Below are 19,999 nucleotides of genomic sequence, written 5' to 3'. Positions count from 1 at the left end.
CCCATATGCTAGCCTACAGTGGCCTGTGACGACATGCAATCCCATAGTATGGTATGTAGACTCGCTTGTCAACATTACCAGCCTGCCCACCCCACCCTCAGCAGTATCTTGCCTTGTCAGTTTTTGGTATTTTATTTTATGGCCTTTTATGATTGTTGCTGCACTCTGTGCTCCATTTTGGAAGAAGGGTAAGATACAAGATATGGTAAGTAACTAAATAAGCAAACCAAAAGTCATTAACACCCGTAAGTATAAGAGAGGCTAAAAACTAGCATATTGATCCTAGACAGGTGCAGTTGATCCTAGACTGTAAAGTTGGTAAATGTTCAGACAAAACTATACTGCAGAGACACAGAAGCTGTGAACTCCAGGTGTTGCTGGACTACAACAGCTCCTACCATACCTGAACACTGGCCATGCTGGTTGGGGCTGGAGAGTGTTGGTTTCCAACAAAATCTGGAGTGCAACACATTCCCCATTTTTGCTATTCTGCAATAATGGACAATGGGAAAGCTCCCACTGTTGAAACATCTTACTACTTCCAGGGTCCCCCCCCCAAAAAAAAAACACTTTTTGTCCCTCTGCATTTTAAAAGTTACTCTACATATCAACCAGGAACAAGCAATTTTCATTCGTTCATCTACCAAACAAATCACCTTGTAGAAATGTTGTATCTGATGCCCAATCACTTTTCCATACCTTCCCAAAGAAAAATTAAGACTAAAATCACATTTTGTTAATGTTGGCAATGAAGAAAAATCAGCATATAAGTCAGATTTGAATCTCTGCCTTTTGCTATAGATAGGTGCTACTAGCTTAGTCTTCAGCAAGAAACTGATGAGTTGGAATTCATTAGGATATTTGAAACTCTAGAACTCCGCAAGCACTGGAGGTGGCTCTCTCACTACAAAATGCAACTGTCCCACTTTTGGTGTCATATGATTCTCATTGCTCTGCTAGTTTAACACCAGTGGCTTCCATTTGGGGGTGAGTCACATTCACTCCATTTGGATTTTGTGTGCAACAGAGAAATGTAATACACCTGCCTATGTATACCAAACCCCTTTGGTTACTGGTCAGGTAATGGAAGCTTAGGAAAAAGCCACTTGTTTGTACACTACCTAGTAAGGCTATAGTGGACGTAAGATCTAAGCCACACAGCCAAATCCTATGCATATTCATTTGGAATTTAGTCTCATAATTCACTAAAAATTACTTCAAGTAAGTTGACATTGATCTGTAGTCCTAGCTTCCCACCCAGATGATGATGATGATAATAATAATAATAATAATAATAATAATAATAATAATAATAATACTACTCAGCCCCCACCACCTACGGAGGATAGTAGTCCCTCCCAGCTCTCACCTGGGATCCCTCCTTTTCCTCCCAGCCTGCCCACAAATTGTAGTCTGCCCACAAATTGGTCAATCGTGGGCAGGTTATTCTGCGGGTAGACTGAACTGAGCCTGTGGGCTTCACTCCTGTCTGCTAGGCACTGAAGCCCAGGATGCTGGGGGTTGAAGGCAAAACTTGCATAAAATTCCTCCATTCTTCTGTTAGCAACAACACCTGCCAGGTCAAAAGCCCTTTCATAAGCACAAAGGCACCATTTGGATTTCATTCATAGAACTGCTATTTATATTACTCATAAGTATGTTCTTGTTCTTTAAAAGCTCTCTTATCTTTTATTATTTTCTATCATTCAGCTGAATCGTGGATGCTTGCTTCTAATAAAAATCTGAGCTCAAAATAACATTTTCAATTTATGTACATTCATTGAATATTTTTTCTATTCCATGTGGTTGAATGAAAATGCCCCACATAACATAACATGACATACCGTAAGCAGAATATTGCCCTCATATTTCATTCTCTGTTGGAATGCAGAAAAAGATGCATTTTAAGAATTCCACTTCTTTTGTTGTTTAAAAATAATCACTCAGTCCTCCTAGGTCTGAACAGGTTCATACTGTGAATTTTCCACTGAAGTATAACTTTGTTCTTGCCTCCTTATTTGACATTTTGAGAAATATAATACTGTCAGATAGTCATAGGTATAATAGCTGCCATTATTATTTATCTGGAACATCTAATCAGGAAGCAAGAACAAAGTTATTATTCATGGAGGAAACAGCAGGGCAAATTTCTACGCTAAAACTGCCCGCTCACTCATGTCTGAATTAGAAATATAGAACATGAAATACAGTCTTGCTTCTACTTGAGAAGATTATATTCCATTCCTCCCCATCCCACAATAATATATCACATCCCTTCTTTTTTCTGCCTAATTTTATTTTCTAGAGCCTCCTTCTGCAGCTCTTCCCTGTAATGGTCCCATAGTTCTGTAAAAACTGCAAATCAAAACTTTCATTTAAGAGGAGTAAGAAAACTCTGCAAGGAATAAGGGGAAATCTTATGGAGGTGTGAAGAATAAACTTTGACCCAATCCTAATTCCCCTGCTCCCTTTTATTGGTATTTACTGCTGCCAAATCCTTATGAAAGAAATTTGAGGAGATCTATGGGCAAGGTAATATGCTCCCACCATCATTGTTGTTGAAAAGCAATTTCCGCTTATCCCATCGGCTTCCAGGCATGGGCATATGGCTAGGCCTATGGGAAGGAAAACTCCTGAATTTGCAAACTATACCAGTCAAAGAATATATGCTATTTAAGAAATTTGCTTAGGATCAGGATGCATAGAAAGAGTAGAATGAAGTCAAAACTGGTAGCAGAGCACAAAGAATTCACATTCTCTACATTTAAGCAGACCTGAACTTATAGCTCAGGAAAGTCCCCATCCACTTGGATTTATGGGCAACCTCTCTTTGGCCATGGATATGTCATTTCATGGGCACAGCTCCACAGAAAGAGTTTGACCTTGAGTTAGACAAGACTGAAAGGGGATTTGCCTAACTTAAATGGGGACTGCCTTGTTCTAGAACAGGGGAGTTCGTATTTTGAGTTCTTTCTCTTGATCATTCCTGCTTTTGAGCTGAAACACAGAAATGTAGAAAAAGGAGACAGCAGGTACCCAGAAAACAACTTTAGTATTTAGCATTCAGATGGTGCTTTGAGATATCAAAATTGCTTATCACAATTATTTTCATTTATAAAATGCCTAGTACAGTGGTACCTTGGTTTAAGTACTTAATTTGTTCCGGAGGTCCGTACTTAACCTGAAACTGTACTTAACCTGAAGCACCACTTTAGCTAATGGGGCTTCCTGCTGCTGCCACGCTGCCGGAGCACGATTTCTGTTCTCATCCTGAAGCAAAGTTCTTAACCTGAAGCACTATTTCTGGGTTAGTGGAGTCTGTAACCTGAAGCATATGTATCCCGAGGTACCACTGTATATGCTTGGCATGCTACAGAAATAAAAACATCAGGACTCTGCCTGCAACTGGGAAAGGGAGAAAGGAGGGCAAAAAGTTAAAAAATCAATGAAGTAATCTACCTAAGGATGAAAGTACCAAATGTGTGTGTGTGTGTGTGTGTGTGTGTGTGTGTGTAAATATTAACATCAAAAGGGAAGTGCAAGAGATAAAAAAGCAGTTTTCAATAATTTATTAAAGACAAGGAATATTTTCCTCAACTGGTATATATATATACATTTTATGAAATTAATGAATTGATTAACTAACTGTTCCTCCTTCATTCAGCACCTATTCACATGTGTTCCTGATCTTCCTGATCCTGAATACAGAATCTTGTCTAGCTAGATTTCTGGTGGGCAGTTGTATCACAGGGGCAACAAAACAGGCAGAGGCAGCAGCCATCTATAACACCTGGGAAGGAACAGAGTTATCTTGGGCACGGCTATAGAACAGAGCCAAGCAAACACTCCTGCTACCCTCTCCAATGTAGCTTTGCTGCTAGAACAAAAGAAACTTTGCAGCACATCGGCCTGCACCCTTTTTATGAATGCAAGCACAGCATATTTTTGGGTGGGCATCTGGCACTATAAAATAAGTCTATCTATAAATCACACTCTCAGCCTGGAGCCTTTCACAGGATAAGTTTTAAAAACAGCTCTTAGTGGAGTAATTTTAAAATCAACTGAAATTAATGATAACCGCTATAAATGATAATACTCCCAAACAGTAACTTGAGTGGCAGCATGAATTCTGCTCAGTCTCTAGGAGTAACAAGGAAGTTATTATTTGTTAGTGGAATGACATCAAGGAAGTACTCAGGTGGATCTCCTCAAAAAGGACATTCCACAGTATTGGGGTAGAGATGGAAAAAGCTAGACTCCTTGCAGTTTCCGATTTTACTTGTGTGAGCAATAGAATATGGAACAGAGCTTCTCCTGAGATCTGAGTTAACAATGGCTGTCATCATGAGCCACCAAGTACCAAGGTGAACAAAAAAAGTTGCCCAAACTAGAGCATAGGGACACATGCTTTATTTCTAGCAGAACCTCCTTAAGAACACCACATCCTGTCAACTTAGCTATCTTTTATGCAGATAACTGTCAGTGGCAGAAGTCTGCATTCTGTAATCTGCACCTCCAGCATCTACCACTGGCTATCATAGTTTGTCTTCTCGGTATTAGATACTGCCTATACATTGTGTTTTGTGCATATTTTCCACTCCTATACTGATCATAATATAGTAGGAAATTCCACTTTGTGTAACAAATTACAAAATTAAGGAGCCCAAAGGGTTGCAACAAGCAGCCTTATAAATGGACTAGGTTTGCTTGAATGAAGGTAAGTTCAAAACCAAGTAGCAGCAAGCAAGGCAAACAGTTGGCATGCTACAAAGTTGACCTGATCTACTGGTAGCCAAATGGCATTCCTGAGAGGCTGCAGCAGCATGGAGAGGATGGTCATGGCAAAGAAGCCGCTTCCCCAAACTCTCAGGCCAGCCCAGAAAAGATGGGATGGGGGGTGAATGAAAAGCAGAGAAGGACAACGGCTGGCATTGCTTCCCCCCTTTCTTCCTCAGAACATCAGTCAATAGCAGCAAAAGCAAGGGCAATTTTTAAAAAAAGTCCCCTTTGAAAAATTAGAGAAGGCAAATCTGCCTTCTTGAATTCACAATTCAACTGCACATTCGAAAAACTGGGTTTCACACAGTGTGAATGGGAGTAGACACAAGCAGCAGCTGAGCTATGATTTTGTAGGTCGTGCTTCTTTTGAGAAACAGCCTTTACAAGCAACTTTGGCACTTCTTTATGTTGTGAACCGCCCTGTGATCTTCAAATGAAGGGCGGTATACAAATTTAATATATAATAATTATAATAATTCTTGGCAGATAGCCAAAGATTGGTGATGGGTTCTTATTTTGCTTGCCACTGCAGAGGCTGCTTCTCATGATTATCTTTTTTTTAATTCACATAAACAGCCTATTTGTATTTTCTGATCACTAACGTTTTAACAATAGAGCTCTGGAACTGACCCCTTTCTTATTGATTTGACATTCTCTCCAAGATCTAGCAATTCTGTCCTAGTGCTGAGAGGTTGCCATCTTGGTGCATGGCACCTCTATCTATGGGAAGAGGCATTTGCTCAGCTCTAAGATGCTGGACTATGTAGGCCTTTGGTCTGATCTAAGGACTCTTCTCATGTTCATCATGAACACTGAATGAAAATAATAATGCCTCACTTCAGGACATTATTTAAATCTGATTTCTCCATTCTCTCATGCATTTAAACAACCATTTCTGGCATCAAATTCTGGCAATTGGACCAGAGGCCAGGTGGGCATGTGCCCCCTCCCTTCCAGTTGATTGGGTAGCCTAGTTCAGCATGAGTAGCCTTGTGATGAAAACCAGTCTGACCATGCATGGCAACTACAGCACATGGAAATGCGTGGAAAGAAAAAGGAGCAATAAAGTCAGCTTTGATGCATGGCTGCTCACCAGAGAGGGCTGGTTCCCCACAAGGATGCAGCTGCCATCCCATGAAATCCTAAGTGGCCACTCCATAATTTGCATGCATTTATTTGTTAGGTGTTTTCCTGTTCCAATAAGTAGTACAGGAAGCAAGTTACAAAATGGTGCTTCCTACCACAATTAAAACAGGTAAAATAAGTGTGTGTGTGTGTGTGTGTGTGTGTGTGTGTGTGTGTGTGTGTGTGTAAACAATCCTAACAAAAAGGAAAAGAAGCAGCAACCAAAAAGATTAAATGTCCAACAATTCAGACACTAGGAAAATCCTTTGAGAATGTAAATACTGTATTTTCATAGGAGGAAGGAAAAGAGAGAAATGAGCTGGTAAGTCTCTCCAAGCAAAGGATTCTACTGATGAAGCTCTTCTCTGTGCCCAAACTGTTCTCACTTTAGGGAAAGATGGCATATGAAAGAGACTTCAATCCCACAATCAGAGGGAAGCGGTGATATAGCGAAGACATTCTGTAATGTCTGCAGGGCCCAAGATGTTTGGGAAAGGGCTGTAACCAGCACTTTGAAGCCATCCAATAGTCACAGCCAAGAGGATCTCCCACGTCACTGCCTGGGTTTAAGAAGTACCTATGGCAGTTCACTTACATTCAGCACTGCAGACTCTGATTAATCGACGTTTTGGCTCCCTTTCTTGCTTTCTTTTTAAAAGCTTTACTACATCACAAATATCAAATCAGCCTAGTCATTTGTTTTTCCAGAGGCAGCACCATGGCTACGTCTTCCCTGATCACAGGAAACAAGGCTAACACTGCACTGACTAGCTGGGAACAGACAGTGCTGTGCTATGTTGAATTGCAATCTACTCTTCTCCCTGTCCTGGTTTTAAAGGCCGGGAAAACTATGCGGGGGGGGGGCGATGGTAGGGGAGAGATAACAAGACTGGCAGCTGCCATCACACAATGCTTCATTTCATTCATCAGGGAAAGGTCTTGTCAGCAAGGAGGTTAATATGAACTTGTTCTATGCAAGCGTTATTAAGCACCTTTCTGAACAAGAAAGATACGGTTCTTAAAGTGCTCTTTTCTTCCAGGTTTAGCAAAAAATGGAAAATCTACTGCATGCCAGAGTGCTTGGGGTTGCTTTTATGAAGATAGAAAGGATCTTCCTCCCGATATTATTACCACAGAGTTAGAAATACTCCTTCTAGGCAATAGGCAATGAAAAGAAAGGAGTGATAACATAGGGAGGGTGAATACTCAACACCCCAATAAATCCACCAAGGACTGACATACCCAAATCCAGGGTGACAACCTCCTCAGTTGCAATAGGAAGTTGAATAACCAGGCTAAAAACAAACCCTGCCATGTAGTGCTGCCCCCACCCTGTTAGAACCCCAACCTGAACTAGGGAAACTTTAGGCTGTTTCTGGATGCCATGGGCCAGCCTTGAACCAGCAAGCTGCACCCAGGCATGCATAGGTGTTGCAATCCACAGTCTTCATCACAGTGGGGGCCATTAGAAAAATGTCAAACTATTTTTACACAAAAAGGCCTGGATACAGGAATGCAGATATTGCTTAGCGCCCATCAGGGCCTAGGGGCATCCTTCCCAGCACTAGAAGGCATCCATGTTGGTTGACAATGAATTTCTGCACAGTCATCGTGACCCTGGTGCCCTCTTGCATCAGACACTCAAAGATGGCAAGATAAAAATAATTAATGCAACTCTTACCCTCAGTGAATACCGCACCCAGAATTGTGAGTTTAAAACCATTTTAAAATATGAAACGGGGTCGTCTTTATACATGGTAATCAGATATGTTTTACTTAGAGTAGACCAACTCTGTGGTTCTGGGCATCATGCAGTGGCACTGGACCAGGGCTATGTGGCATGTGATGCTCAGAAATTAGTGTGGCATTTGCCATAACTATATCTGACAAACAACTGGGGTGGCGGAACGGATTTACAACATAATTTTATGTGGGGTGGGGTGGAACTGGTGGATTAACTGCCTCTTCCAAAGCTCTGCCAACTTCTGCTGGCCAGGGCAGGAGAGGACTAAATGTATTCCTCCCCTTAGATAGGGGGTAGAATTAGTTACACAAGCATATGAAGAGGGAGGCTATTCTGGGGCTTCTCTGAGGAACGAAGGGGCTTAGATCCAGTGTATCCAAAGCCACCACTATCATGCCCCACCCCCAGAATCGGGCCCAGTGTTAGGGCCTACTGATGGCTGGTCAAAAACCCACCAGCAACAGATCTATGTTCACAGTCATATTATTATTATTATTATTATTATTATTATTATTATTATTATTAAGCAGCAGGTGTGCTCATTCACCAGTGAAGCTCTTCCATGCGTGGAGAGAGGTGCCTCCAATTCATCCCAAGCTGCTCCCCAGGCCAGCTAGCAGATCCAGGGTTAGGACTGGAGTTTGCTTAAAAGTCAATATCCTTATATTATTCACATAATATTGTGAATCTGAATCTTTATATTTTGCCTTTATAGGGTTTTTAAAAAAATAATATGGAAAACACCAGCAACTGATAATGAGTAGCAGAAAAAGTAATCTGAAGTAGCTTTTATGCTACTTGTTGTTTCTAAATGGATATTTTCTTTGTTTATAAAAATAATATTATCTGTCATTAAGTAGTGTTAGTTTACAAATAATGATTTTTTACAGTCACCATGGGCCTAATCATAATTATCGTTGCTCTTTTTTATTATTCTTACATAGTCTTTTCCAGATAAATCACCACAGACTAAAGGCTTTATCTCAAGTGTAAGGAGCCATCTTCCTGAAGATAATAGGAACTGGCAGTTACTGACCATAGCTTGTAGCAGTGTGAACTGTAAAAGAAAAAGGACTGAGAAATCTTGGAAAGAAGCTAGATGAGAGCTTCATCTATAATGCTCAGTTTGTAGTTTTAAAAGACCACCAGAAAAGCCAGAAGTGTCTCTAAAACTTCAGTCCTATAAATTCTTGCCTGGGAGTAAGCACAGCTGAGTTCTCAAGCTACTTGTGCCGTATGTAAACCATAAAGGGGACAGTCGGGTGAGTCTGAAAACCATTGGCAACAGTTCGTTTGTTGCTTATTTTATCTTTCTTCACACTGCTGTCAGTAAGATGGGTTTTTCCTGCTTCTGCTACAGGAATATCAGAGTGTTTCCATAGCCACGGACACTAGGTTAATCTTTGGGATATGGACACCAAGTTCACAGAGCAGAAAAATAAATAAAATACCAAACACAACCAGGGCTGGCCCTACCATTAGGCAAAGTGAGGTGACTACCTCAGGTGGCAGGTGGTGGTGGAAGCAGCCCCTTGGCTGTTCCTTCTGAGCCCTCCCCCCGGCCATTCTCTTTTGTTGGAGGACAGAGCTGTATATGCTGTACAGCATGTCCTTGCACCCCCTAAACTAGCATGCTACCTCAGTTGTTGTGGAGTACACCACCCCGTCGTTAGTGATGAACTGCGGTTCCATTGCTACTCTTAAGTAGAATGGGGAGGGGAACTGCCATTTTGTCCTTTGCCTTAGGCAGCAACACTCTGACCATCAACCCCTCAAATACACAACTTACGCTCATTCGTATTAGAGGGTGAACCAATATCTCCTTTCCTTTCCTCATTACCCTGAAGGGCAGCTATCTTGACTGTGTGTGGTGTATCATCATCCAATTCCTGCACCACAGCCTTTGTATACAGGGAACATATAGCATGGGTCATTGATTTAAGCTAGAGTTTCAGAGAGTAAGGGAACGATTTTAAGTCCTTACCCATCTTCCACTACACTTTCCTGGAAGCATGATAAGAAGGTCCTCCCTTCTTTATCCACAACACTAAACACCTCTCTAAGCAACACCATAGCAACCATGTTATAGGAAGTGATGCTTGAGAAGTCCATTATGACCAGTTGGGTTTGACATCAATCAACAAACACACAAGTAAAGCTTCCTCATTTGGCTTGCTTTGGAAGCCAGTAAGAGCCTGCTCTGGTCTTCCAGGGAACCAGGCAGGGTCAGCCATCAAGAGTCACCACAGCAGTGTCCCTAATTTCCTAATTTCCAGGATGTCCCTTAGGATGATTCCTTAGGATGTCCCTATTTTCATTGGAGAAATGTTGGGGGCATGGAGTTATATGCTGGAAGCTGCCGAGAGTGACTGGGGCAACCCAGTAAGATGTGTGGGGTATAAATGGTAAAATTATCATTATGGAATGAGACACCCGTTTTCATCAAAGAAATGTTGGCGGGTATGGCATAGGCATGTGTCAAGGGGGTCACCCCCCACAAGGGACCTGATGATAAGAGCTCCCTGGAGCTGCTGCAGTGAGAAAGAGACTCATGGTGTTGAAAGGACTATGGGAGTTATTGCCCAAGGGCTCTCCTAAACCTGGAGCCAACAAGGATTACAGACAAAGAGAAGCTTGATTCCAAACATCCTCTGAGCAATTCTAGTTTGGCCTTAGCAAGTAGGAAAATATTGACCTCTGCTCTAGATTTGCCTATCTTCTGAGGCCCAGTTAGATACTTGCTTAGTAATAGAATGCACAGAATCAAGTCTCGCCATGGTCCACTGGAGAAGCAGAGCAGACTCCATTCTACTGGCTGCCAATACAAGCAACCATGGCTGGAAAACACTTCCAGCATTCACCTTACCTTGTGCACTCCTCATGACCCCAGAGGCCAATACAGGCAGAAGGAGACTTCTTAATGATAAAACATGACAAAATGATTATTCAAGCGATAAAATGTGAATTGCCCCAAGAATCTGCAGTAAACGACCAAAATAAATGAACGAATGAGGGCACATATTTCCTGCTTGATGCAGCACAACACCAGAACACAGGGAGAGAAAGCACAAACCAGCTTACTCAACAGCATATCAGGTAAAAGAACAAAAATCTCTACAGACCCACTTTAATGTACATGGTGCTTTACAGTATCCCCAATTGGGGAGACAGCTGAAGACAGAGAAGGGGAAATAAGAAGAAGAGTAAGTACAAATGAAGTTCCTTAAACTGAAGCTTAGAGACAGTATTGGAGGACTAAGAGGGCTCAGCCAAAAGCTCCAGAGAAGGGATCTGAAAGGAAGGAAGTAGTGGGTGGGGGAAGAGAGAGAGCAGGCACTCTGAAACTAGTTTGGGGGAAGCGACCAGGAATCAAAGTAACTGAGGGAGGATTAGGTAAAGGTAAAGGGACCCCTGACCATTAGGTCCAGTCGTGGCTGACTCTGGGGCTGCGGCGCTCATCTCGCTTTATTGGCCAAGGGAACCGGCGTACCTCTTCCAGGTCATGTGACCAGCATGACTAAGCAGCTTCTGGCGAACCAAAGCAGCACACAGAAATGCCGTTTACCTTTCCGCTGGAGCGGTACCTATTTATCTACTTGCACTTTGCTAGATTGGCAGGAGCAACGAAATTAAAAGACACCTGCATAACCTTGCTAGCGTGTGAAATGAGTGCAATTGTGCGGTAGTTGGAGCATTCTTTGGCACTGCCCTTCTTTGGGATTGGGATGTAGACTGATCTTCTCCAATCCTCCGGCCATTGCTGAGTTCTCCAAACTTGCTGGCATATTGAGTGTAGCACCTTAACAACATCATCTTTTAAAATTTTAACTAGTTCAGCTGGAATATCATCGCTTCCACTGGCCTTGTTATTAGCAATGCTTTCTAAGGCCCATTTGACTTCACTCTCCAGAATGTCTGGCTCAAGGCCAGCAACCACACTACCTGGGGTGTACAAGACCCCCATATCTTTCCGGTATACCGTATTTTTCGCTCTATAACACACACCAGACCATAACATGCACATAGTTTTTAGAGGAGGAAAACAAGAAAAAAATATTCTAAACGAAACAGTGGTTGTATGATTTTTGTGGTTCATGCTGTGGCCACAGACATGTGATTTGACGGTGAGTTTGGGATAGCCCAATGCAAAAATCCTGAGGATCCATGTGGATCCATGCTAAAGTCGCCCTAAAGTCGCAGGAGCGCTGGGGGAGTGAACGGGAAGCAAGAGGAGAACGATGCCTCACACACACACACACATACACACACACACACACACAGAGAGAGAGTATCATCCTAAAGTCGCAGGAGAGCGCAGGGGCGGTGGGAGAGTGAACGGGAAGCAGGAGGAGGAGAACGATGCCTCACACACACACAGACACACAGAGTATCAATCCTAAAGTCGCAGGGCGCTGGGAGAGTGAACGGGAAGCAGGAGGAGGAGAACGATAGCTCACACACACAGAGAGAGAGAGACACAGAGTATCAATCCTAAAGTTGCAGAAGAGCGCAGGGGTGCTGGGAGAGTGAACGGGAAGCAGGAGGAGGAGAACGATAGCTCAAGCGCGCGCACACACAGCCCCTACAGTGGCTAATCCAAAATCGGACAGCAAAAAACTGCAGGCAGGGACGGAGAGCACGGGGTTGTTTTAAAGCAGCCAACCCCGCTCTGCTTCTCTCCCTCCTCCCGGCTAGGCTGGCATTCGCTCCATAACATGCACAGACATTTCCCCTTACTTTCTAGGAGGAAAAAACTGTGTTATGGAGCGAAAATTACGGTAATTCCTCTGTGTATTCTTGCCACCTCTTCTTGATGTCTTCTGCTTCTGTTAGGTCCATTCCACTTTTGTCCTTTATGATTGTAATCTTTGTACAAAATGTTCCTTTTATATCTCTAATTTTCTTGAACAGATCTTTGGTTTTTCCCATTCTGTTGTTTTCCTCTATTTCTTTGCCTTGCTCGTTTAAGAAGGCCCTCTTGTCTCTCCTTGCTATTTTTTGGAAATCTGCATTAAATTTCCTGTATCTTTCACTATCTCCCTCACATTTTGCTCGCCTTCTCTCCCCCACTATCTGTAAGGCCTCATTGGACAGCCACTTTGCTTTCTTGCATTTCCTTTTCATCGGGATGGTTTTCGTTGCTGCCTCCTGTATAATGTTACAATAGGGTTACCAGACGTCCCCGGTTTCCGGGGACAGTCCCCGGATTTGCAAATCTGTCCCCGGTAAACGTGGCAGCGGCAGTCTAGCAGCTGGTTCTGGCTGGCTTCAGGAGCTGCTCACTGCTGTGGCGCCCACCATTTTTCCTGTGCCACGGCAGTGAGCAACAAGCAGCTCCTGAAGCCAGCCAGAACCAACTGCACTACCAAGCTGGCCTCTCCTGGGCAACGGCCGCCCACCTGTGACCCCCGAGCCTACCCTGATCTGTCAAAACAAAGGGGGAAGGGGGAAGGAGATCAGGGAAGGCTTGGGAGTCATGGACAGGCGGTGTGCTGTTGCCCAGTTTTTTAAAAATACTCTGCGCATTTATGTTTCACAGGGTGCAAAAGAAGGCCTTTGCACCTTTATACAATATGCATGTGTGCTTGGGCCGAGGGTCTTTTGCCTCACTATCCCCACTACTGACTCCCTGTTGCTACTCAGCTTCAAAAAAAAAATAAAATAAAATAAAAAGTGTTCCCGGATTCATTAAAAAAAATCTGGTAACCATATGTTACGAGCCTCTATCCATAGTTCTTCAGGCATTCTGTCCACCAAATCTAAATCCAACAACATATGGATGACCAAAGGCTCCTTATATCCCTGCACAGTATGAAGCAACTATTTCTGCCACACTTAGTGCAAACAGAATATTTTTCTCCCAAGACAAATTGCAAAGCAGGAGTATGGTTTTTGTTGGGACTCTGACAGCAGGACGAACCCTCACCCCTCTACCCACGTACCATGGTCCCAATCCAGATGAGGCTCGGCATGATAATGGTTCTTAAAACTTCACTTTGTAAGCAGGAGTATGGTTTTTGTTGGGACTCTGACAGCAGGACGAACCCTCACCCCTCTACCCACGTACCATGGTCCCAATCCAGATGAGGCTCGGCATGATAATGGTTCTTAAAACTTCACTTTGTAATCTGGCTCTTTTTCTGTACACTGTGAAGCATAATTAAACATGTGAGTGGGGTCAGCCATCTTTTTTTGTTTCCTACAATGCCCACTGGAATGCTGCTGTGTCATGACATATAGGTAAGTACGCTGGCTGCAATGGATTGAATTCCACCCACTCCTTCACAGTAGCAGAAACACTTTGGCCTAGTTGCAGTTTTAACTGTCTCCTGGACTCCTTATATAGATACAAGAAAACAGATTTGCATAAACATCTTCACACATGACCTATAATTTAACCTCATTTTCCCTCTCACAGCAATGGGTTTGCATCACAGTCTTCCTGGACATCAAGACATAGGTAGGTTGTTCCCTGCCCCCCCCTTAAATACTTGAGCTTTGCTTAGAGATTTTCAGGTGAATATGTACAACTCGGTATGAAAGAAAAAAACCCCTTATTAACTATGTTAAATAACCAGAAGGTTATTTTAAAAGTTCAATTCACTGTGCCTAGTTTTATAACACAGAAGAGTTAGCCAGTGAAATGGGTGGTATATAAATTTAATAAATAATACTAAATAATATCTTGGGTGAAGAATGTTGGAATAAATACAGAATAAGCTGGTAAAGGGACACTCAACTCTTTCACGCACCACTACAAGTGTGTACTGAGTAAATGCAAGAAGCATCACTTCTGTATTTGACTGTGGATATTTGGTTTTTTGCAGGTGTGGAGAACCTTTGGCCTTCCAGATGTTTCTGGACTACAGTTCCCATCATCTATGACAGTCGGCCAAGCTGGTTGGGGCTGATTTGAGCTGCGGTCTAACAGTACCTAGGTCACAGGTTCACCACCTCTGGTGTACTGCTCACCAGCAAACCATTAATCTCCTATATAATGTGCACTCTCAAGTACTAAGATAATTGTAGGGAAATACTAGAACTATTGACCCAGCTTAGCCAAAGTGAAGAGAGCAGTTAAATCAAGCTAGCATTAACTGAAGATGCTTATTCATAGGCTTGATTCTCTCACCAAAATAAATGGGATGTATAGGTGCTCAACTTTAGTTGGACTGCTCTCATTATTTCCAGAAGGAATACAACAAACACTATAGCTGTATGCAGGTATTAGCCCCATACACAACTAACACAGTATGCGGAGAGTGGAAACCCACTCCCATTGCCCTGCCATTCCAGGGTTTCACACTTTGCGGGGAAGTTCTAAACAGGGGAGCACCAGAATACAGCATATTAGTACTGATCACCCAAATAAGAAACAAGAGGTTATGAGGTAAGGTATATTAAATAGAAAATAATTTAGCGCACACACGCTTGGAGGGTGGGTGGGTGATAATATCAAAATTTTAGTTCCAAGTACACAATAGTAAACAGGGATTCATAAAAATTAAAACACTTCTAAAAATGATACAAGAAGCACATTAGCTCAAACTGATTAACATCTGGAAGTCTATTTCCCCCCCTACATGTATTTGACTGAACGTAAGTTTGGCTATGTGCCATATACAGCTGGACAAGACACATAGGTTTTCCCCACAGACTAAAAGACTAGCTCTGAGCAAACAATAAATACAGCTTAGAATAAGCCATCACAGAGGTGGATAGTCTTGCTAAATACTATTGAAAAGCAATATAATTCAAACTAAGTCCAAAAGTCTTTGACTATTGAAATGAAATGGAAGGTTGTTCCTCACCTTTTCACTTCCTGTGGGATTGTTTTTTTAAGTCCTGCATATTCAAAACACAAAGTTAGGGCAGCTAGGTGCTGATTGGTCACTCATTATGCTGTGTTTCCTTGTGTAGATTTTGGAAGCATCTATGAGAGAGTGACTCACCTGGATAGGTCAAAACAAAAGAGGAACACTATGCAAGGGACCGATTGTTGAGTGCACAAGAGTCAATGATGCTGCAGGTGGCCCTAGAACAGTATTTCTAGTTCTTGCATATCTCAACATCCTGCGCTGAAAGGTGAGGAAGGGGAAATAGTGTTGACTGGCTCTATAATATGTTGTATAAAGATGCTTTGCAACGAATACCCCTTTGCCTGTTTTCCGGTAAGACAAATTATATTAAAAATTACTGCTATTAATATAGTTAAAGCTATGGTTTCCCCAGTAGTGATGTATGGAAGTGAGAGCTGGACCATAAAGAAGGCTGATCGCCAAAGAATTGATGCTTTTGAATTATGGTGGTGGAGGAGACTCTGGAGATCCCATGGACAGCAAGAAGATCAAACCTATCCATTCTTAAGGAAATCAGCCCTGAGTGCTCACTGGAAGGACATATCGTGAAGCTGAGGCTCCAATACTTTGGCCACCTCATGAGAAGAGAAGACTCCCTGGAAAAGACCCTGACGTTGGGAAAGATGGAGGGCACAAGGAGAAGGAGACGACAGAGGACAAGATGGTTAGACAGTGTTCTCGAAGCTAACAGCATGAGTTTGACCAAACTGCGGGAGGCAGTGGAAGACAGGAGTGCCTGGTGTGCTTTGGTCCATGGGGTCACGACACGACTAAATGACTAAACAACAACAATCTTCAAGCTATAATACTCATGGATTCATTCTAGTAGCCCATGAACAGAATATAAAAACGTCTGAGCTAATTTTAGGCCACTGCAGCAAAACGATGAAGAACAGTATGGTACAGTGATGCACATTGGGTAAGACAGCCTAACTTCAAATATGCGCTTAAGGGGTCTGAACAGGTGGCCTTTGGTCTCATTTAGCAGGGCTCTTCTTGTGTTCTATGTTTGGGTGCCATGGGAGCCCTTGAATCCCACTCAGCCATGGACTTAGTGCCTGGCTTTAGGCAAATTGCAGTTTTATAGTTTTCCTGATCAGCCGCAGGGAATACATGTGGCCTAGCCCACAGGATTGTTGTGAAGAGAAATTGGAGAATGACTGTAATGTAATGAACATGTTTAAAAGTACTGTAAATGCTAAGTGCAAACAACATCTATCAACTTTCATCATCAAGAATCCAAGAAAACCACTAAAAAGGGGGATATCTGCCAATATTTCAATTTTTAACAAGATTTAGCACTCAAAAGCAGAGGAACTAGAAAAGGTGGTAGAATAGTTCTGCCATTTGTCTGTAGCACAGAATATAGAACAAGAAAGTATGCTGCCTATTTGGAATGTATGCTGTCAAGCTGCAATGCTCCAAGCTTTACATTTGCACAATGCTATCTTGCCTGAAGGACAAACAATTGTTACTGATGCATTACAGTTGCCTAAGATACAGTAGTCATTTTAGGCCTGATGGAAACATAAGATTTTTGCCATCTTTAAAAATTTAAACTGTCAAAATAAGTAAAAAGGAGTTAACTCGAAAGTAGATTTATTCTACCAAACAAGTACAGACTGAGACAAAAATTCTGTTTGAACCTCTAATTATCTGGGAGGGGATCCTTAATGAGTGTGGGTGTCCATTTATATTCAGCTTCCATAAAATTAAAGTTTCCAGTTATTTGACCACGGAAGCTGTTCATTCACAAATGCTTTAGACTATACCTCTCTTATCACCAGGTGCCAGGCAACAATGTTTTCATTTAACAATATTAATGTTTTTTTTTAAAAGTTTGTTGTTTATGCTTTATTTGACTTGTATCAGTTTGCCCTAGAAGCTCTGCTGAAGGGGAGTGGAAATATTTAAATAAAGAATATTAAATACACGGCAGACATTTAGGATTGGGCTGGCTATTCCAACACCCCACACATGCACCTGCAGTCCACAGACTGGACACTGTTTACATGGGAATGCATCTGCTTAGTGATCAATGCATGTAGGCCCAGACTGCACAATCTATATACAATAAAGCAAAGAGCACCTGTCTATATGGTATCTGCATGCAGCTTCAACTTGAATCAGCTATGTTTTAAAATGTCTGCAAATATCAGTATCTATGATAATGGAATTTCCAACTTTTGCTGAGCTTTCTTAGGCCTTTAGCCTAGTTATACATTTCCTCTTTCTTCATTCATACTGCATTTCCCCCAAAGCCCAAACAAATCCAGTATTGGGAGTGTGCATTAGCCCAAATGATTTTCCAACAGTACAGGTTTACCCTAGCCAGCTCAAAAGAGGCACCATATACTACTGCTCTTGGGAATAAGAATTACTGTGATTATAAAACAGATCTGCTGACGTTAGAGGAGCAGAACAGAAATCCAGCTCATGTTTAGGCACAAGATGGATCAACAGTCTGTTTTTAATGTGATAATTTTCAGATCTGGTCAAAGTTGTTTGAAATACAATATGCATATAAAACACAGTAAGACAATTATTTTGTCTTTAAATTTTGGCACGTGGGTGGAAAGAGGTGGCCTCATGCCTTGCAGCCAATTTGTTATTTATTTCAATTAGTTAGTTATTTCAACCAATATATTACATCTCAGCTCAACAACTGTTGGCCATGCTCCACAGACCCGGCCTTCCTTTCCATTTTACCTTTCTTCCTTCCAATTTTACCTGGTCTCTCAGATCCTAATCCAACATGGAAGGAGCCCTTCCATTCAGAGCAACCTAGTTAGGATACAAGTCCCAGAACATAACCACCACAAAACATTAGATTTTTTTAAAATATCATCAAACTCCTACGGTAAACAGGCCTTCAGAGAAATATACCTAAGCAGAGAAGGCTTGAAGCTTTCTAGGAGGCTGGAGACCAAACACTGATGCTTATACACTCCCAGGGAAGGGAGTTCCACAGCAACCCTATGCACATTCAGTGGAGTAGCGTGGGGGGTGCAGGGGGGGGCCGGCCGCAACATCTGGGGGTTAGGGTTAGGGGGCGCAAATCCACGGGTTGGGGGCACAAATTACTTGCCTTGCCCCGGGTGCTGACAACCCACGCTACGCCACTGTGCACATTGAACTAAAGGGAACCAAGTTTTTAAGTCAACATGCACAGGATTGGGCTGTAAGTCATAATTAAGTTGGCTCCATCAGCATCTTTCTCTTCTTTGACCCCGGCCCCCCATTATGATCCAATATATTCCTCTGTGAAAGAGGTTAAAGAATGAGCAGATTAATTTCTTGGTCTCAATACCATTGGTTCCACGTGTATGTTCCTCTATATGTCTGTGTGTGTGTGTGTTACTTTGAAACAGCACACATTATCTTGCACATTTTAAACATAATTTGTGGAACAGATTAAATAACAAGTGGTATTTTTTTAAAAAAATCAAATATAACAAACATTAAAAAAGGACGCTCATGTCTGTTCACACAATTTGGATGCTTATCTGAAAAAGAAACTTTGGGAAAGATTTAAATTGTTTTGATTTGCTTCAACAGGAGTTCACTATTCTCCAGTCCAAATATCAGCTTAACAGCATTTGAAAATTCAGGTATTTCATAATTATGTTAATAAAAGAATGATTTTACCTTTCAGTTCTCATTTGTTTACAGCTCCTGAAAGCATTATGCTAATTAAAAAGGCTAGTAACTAGTTGACTTAGGCCACTCCAACAAGTATGCTATCTCTCTCTATGTGTAGCTTCCTCTCATTGCAAAAAACCTAAAATGGTATTATTTTGTCATCTCCAAGAAATGCCTGCAATGTGTCTCATGGGTACCTACAAATTTATGATATTACAGGCAATAAACTCACTGTACATGTGTTTGTTTAATTCATATTTAAATTAAACAGAACTTTCATAAAGCTTAATAATATGCACTGAACTCAACACGTGACAGTGCAATATATAGCAGGAAAGGGGGAGGCAGGGAATCAAAGCTGTGTCTTACTGTGATATGATCTTCAAACAGCATGCTTAAATTGTTAAAAATCTCAACAGACTAAAAACTGAGTTTGGTTTCTATTTGACTGTATTAATTCATATTGCAATTTAGGTAATTTATTATTATTTTTAAAGAAAGACATAGGCCACAAACTGCAAATCATTTAAATTTATACTGGTTCTTCAGCTGTATAGACTGCATTTCTTGCTACAGAAAAGGCTTTATGCAATTTGTCATAGTCAAGAAAAGGCTGTGATATGGGATGACATCCATAGTTAGACACCTTACAGTGATGGTAGGGGAAATGGCAGGCAAATAAACGTTTAGCTGTGAAATCATCAATCTTTACTGAATATGCAGGATAAATGCAGTTTCCCCCTTTGAGCTGCCTACTGCTTCAGACTATTATATTTGTATTGGATGCAAAACTGTATGGAACATTTTTACAAAAGCTAGTATCTCTGCAGCATGTTGTGGTATGAAAGCC

At 41.8% G+C, this 19,999-nt stretch overlaps 1 protein-coding gene and 1 long non-coding RNA gene across 23 annotated transcripts in view; one reads left to right on the top strand and one right to left on the bottom strand.

Moving 5' to 3' along the window:
* SGIP1 (SH3GL interacting endocytic adaptor 1) overlaps positions 1 to 19,999 on the bottom strand; it is a 134,907-nt gene that overhangs the window by 83,954 nt on the left and 30,954 nt on the right. For 11 of the 22 annotated variants that reach the window (XM_083510469.1, XM_083510486.1, XM_083510489.1 and 8 more), the window contains exon 1: positions 9,438 to 9,597. The exons of 8 other annotated variants lie outside the window; for them this stretch is intronic. In XM_083510469.1, coding sequence (XP_083366595.1) covers positions 9,438 to 9,582 — 145 coding nt within the window. In that variant the 5' untranslated portion in view covers positions 9,583 to 9,597. Of the gene's footprint in view, positions 1 to 9,437; positions 9,598 to 9,632; positions 9,733 to 19,999 lie in introns of those variants that run through there. 3 more of the 22 variants (XM_083510470.1, XM_083510472.1, XM_083510484.1) reach the window with 2 other exon arrangements.
* LOC310710121 lies at positions 10,004 to 14,814 on the top strand. The gene is made up of 3 exons (XR_014527822.1): positions 10,004 to 10,744; positions 14,067 to 14,108; positions 14,476 to 14,814. It is a non-coding gene; the product is annotated as an uncharacterized lncRNA (long non-coding RNA).

This window comes from Podarcis liolepis (genome assembly GCF_965112155.1).
Source record: "Podarcis liolepis genome assembly, chromosome: 6".
In the NCBI taxonomy this organism is placed as follows: Eukaryota; Metazoa; Chordata; class Lepidosauria; order Squamata; family Lacertidae; genus Podarcis; species Podarcis liolepis.
Note: the sequence above shows the minus strand (reverse complement) of the source record. Positions and strands in the feature narration are given on the sequence as shown.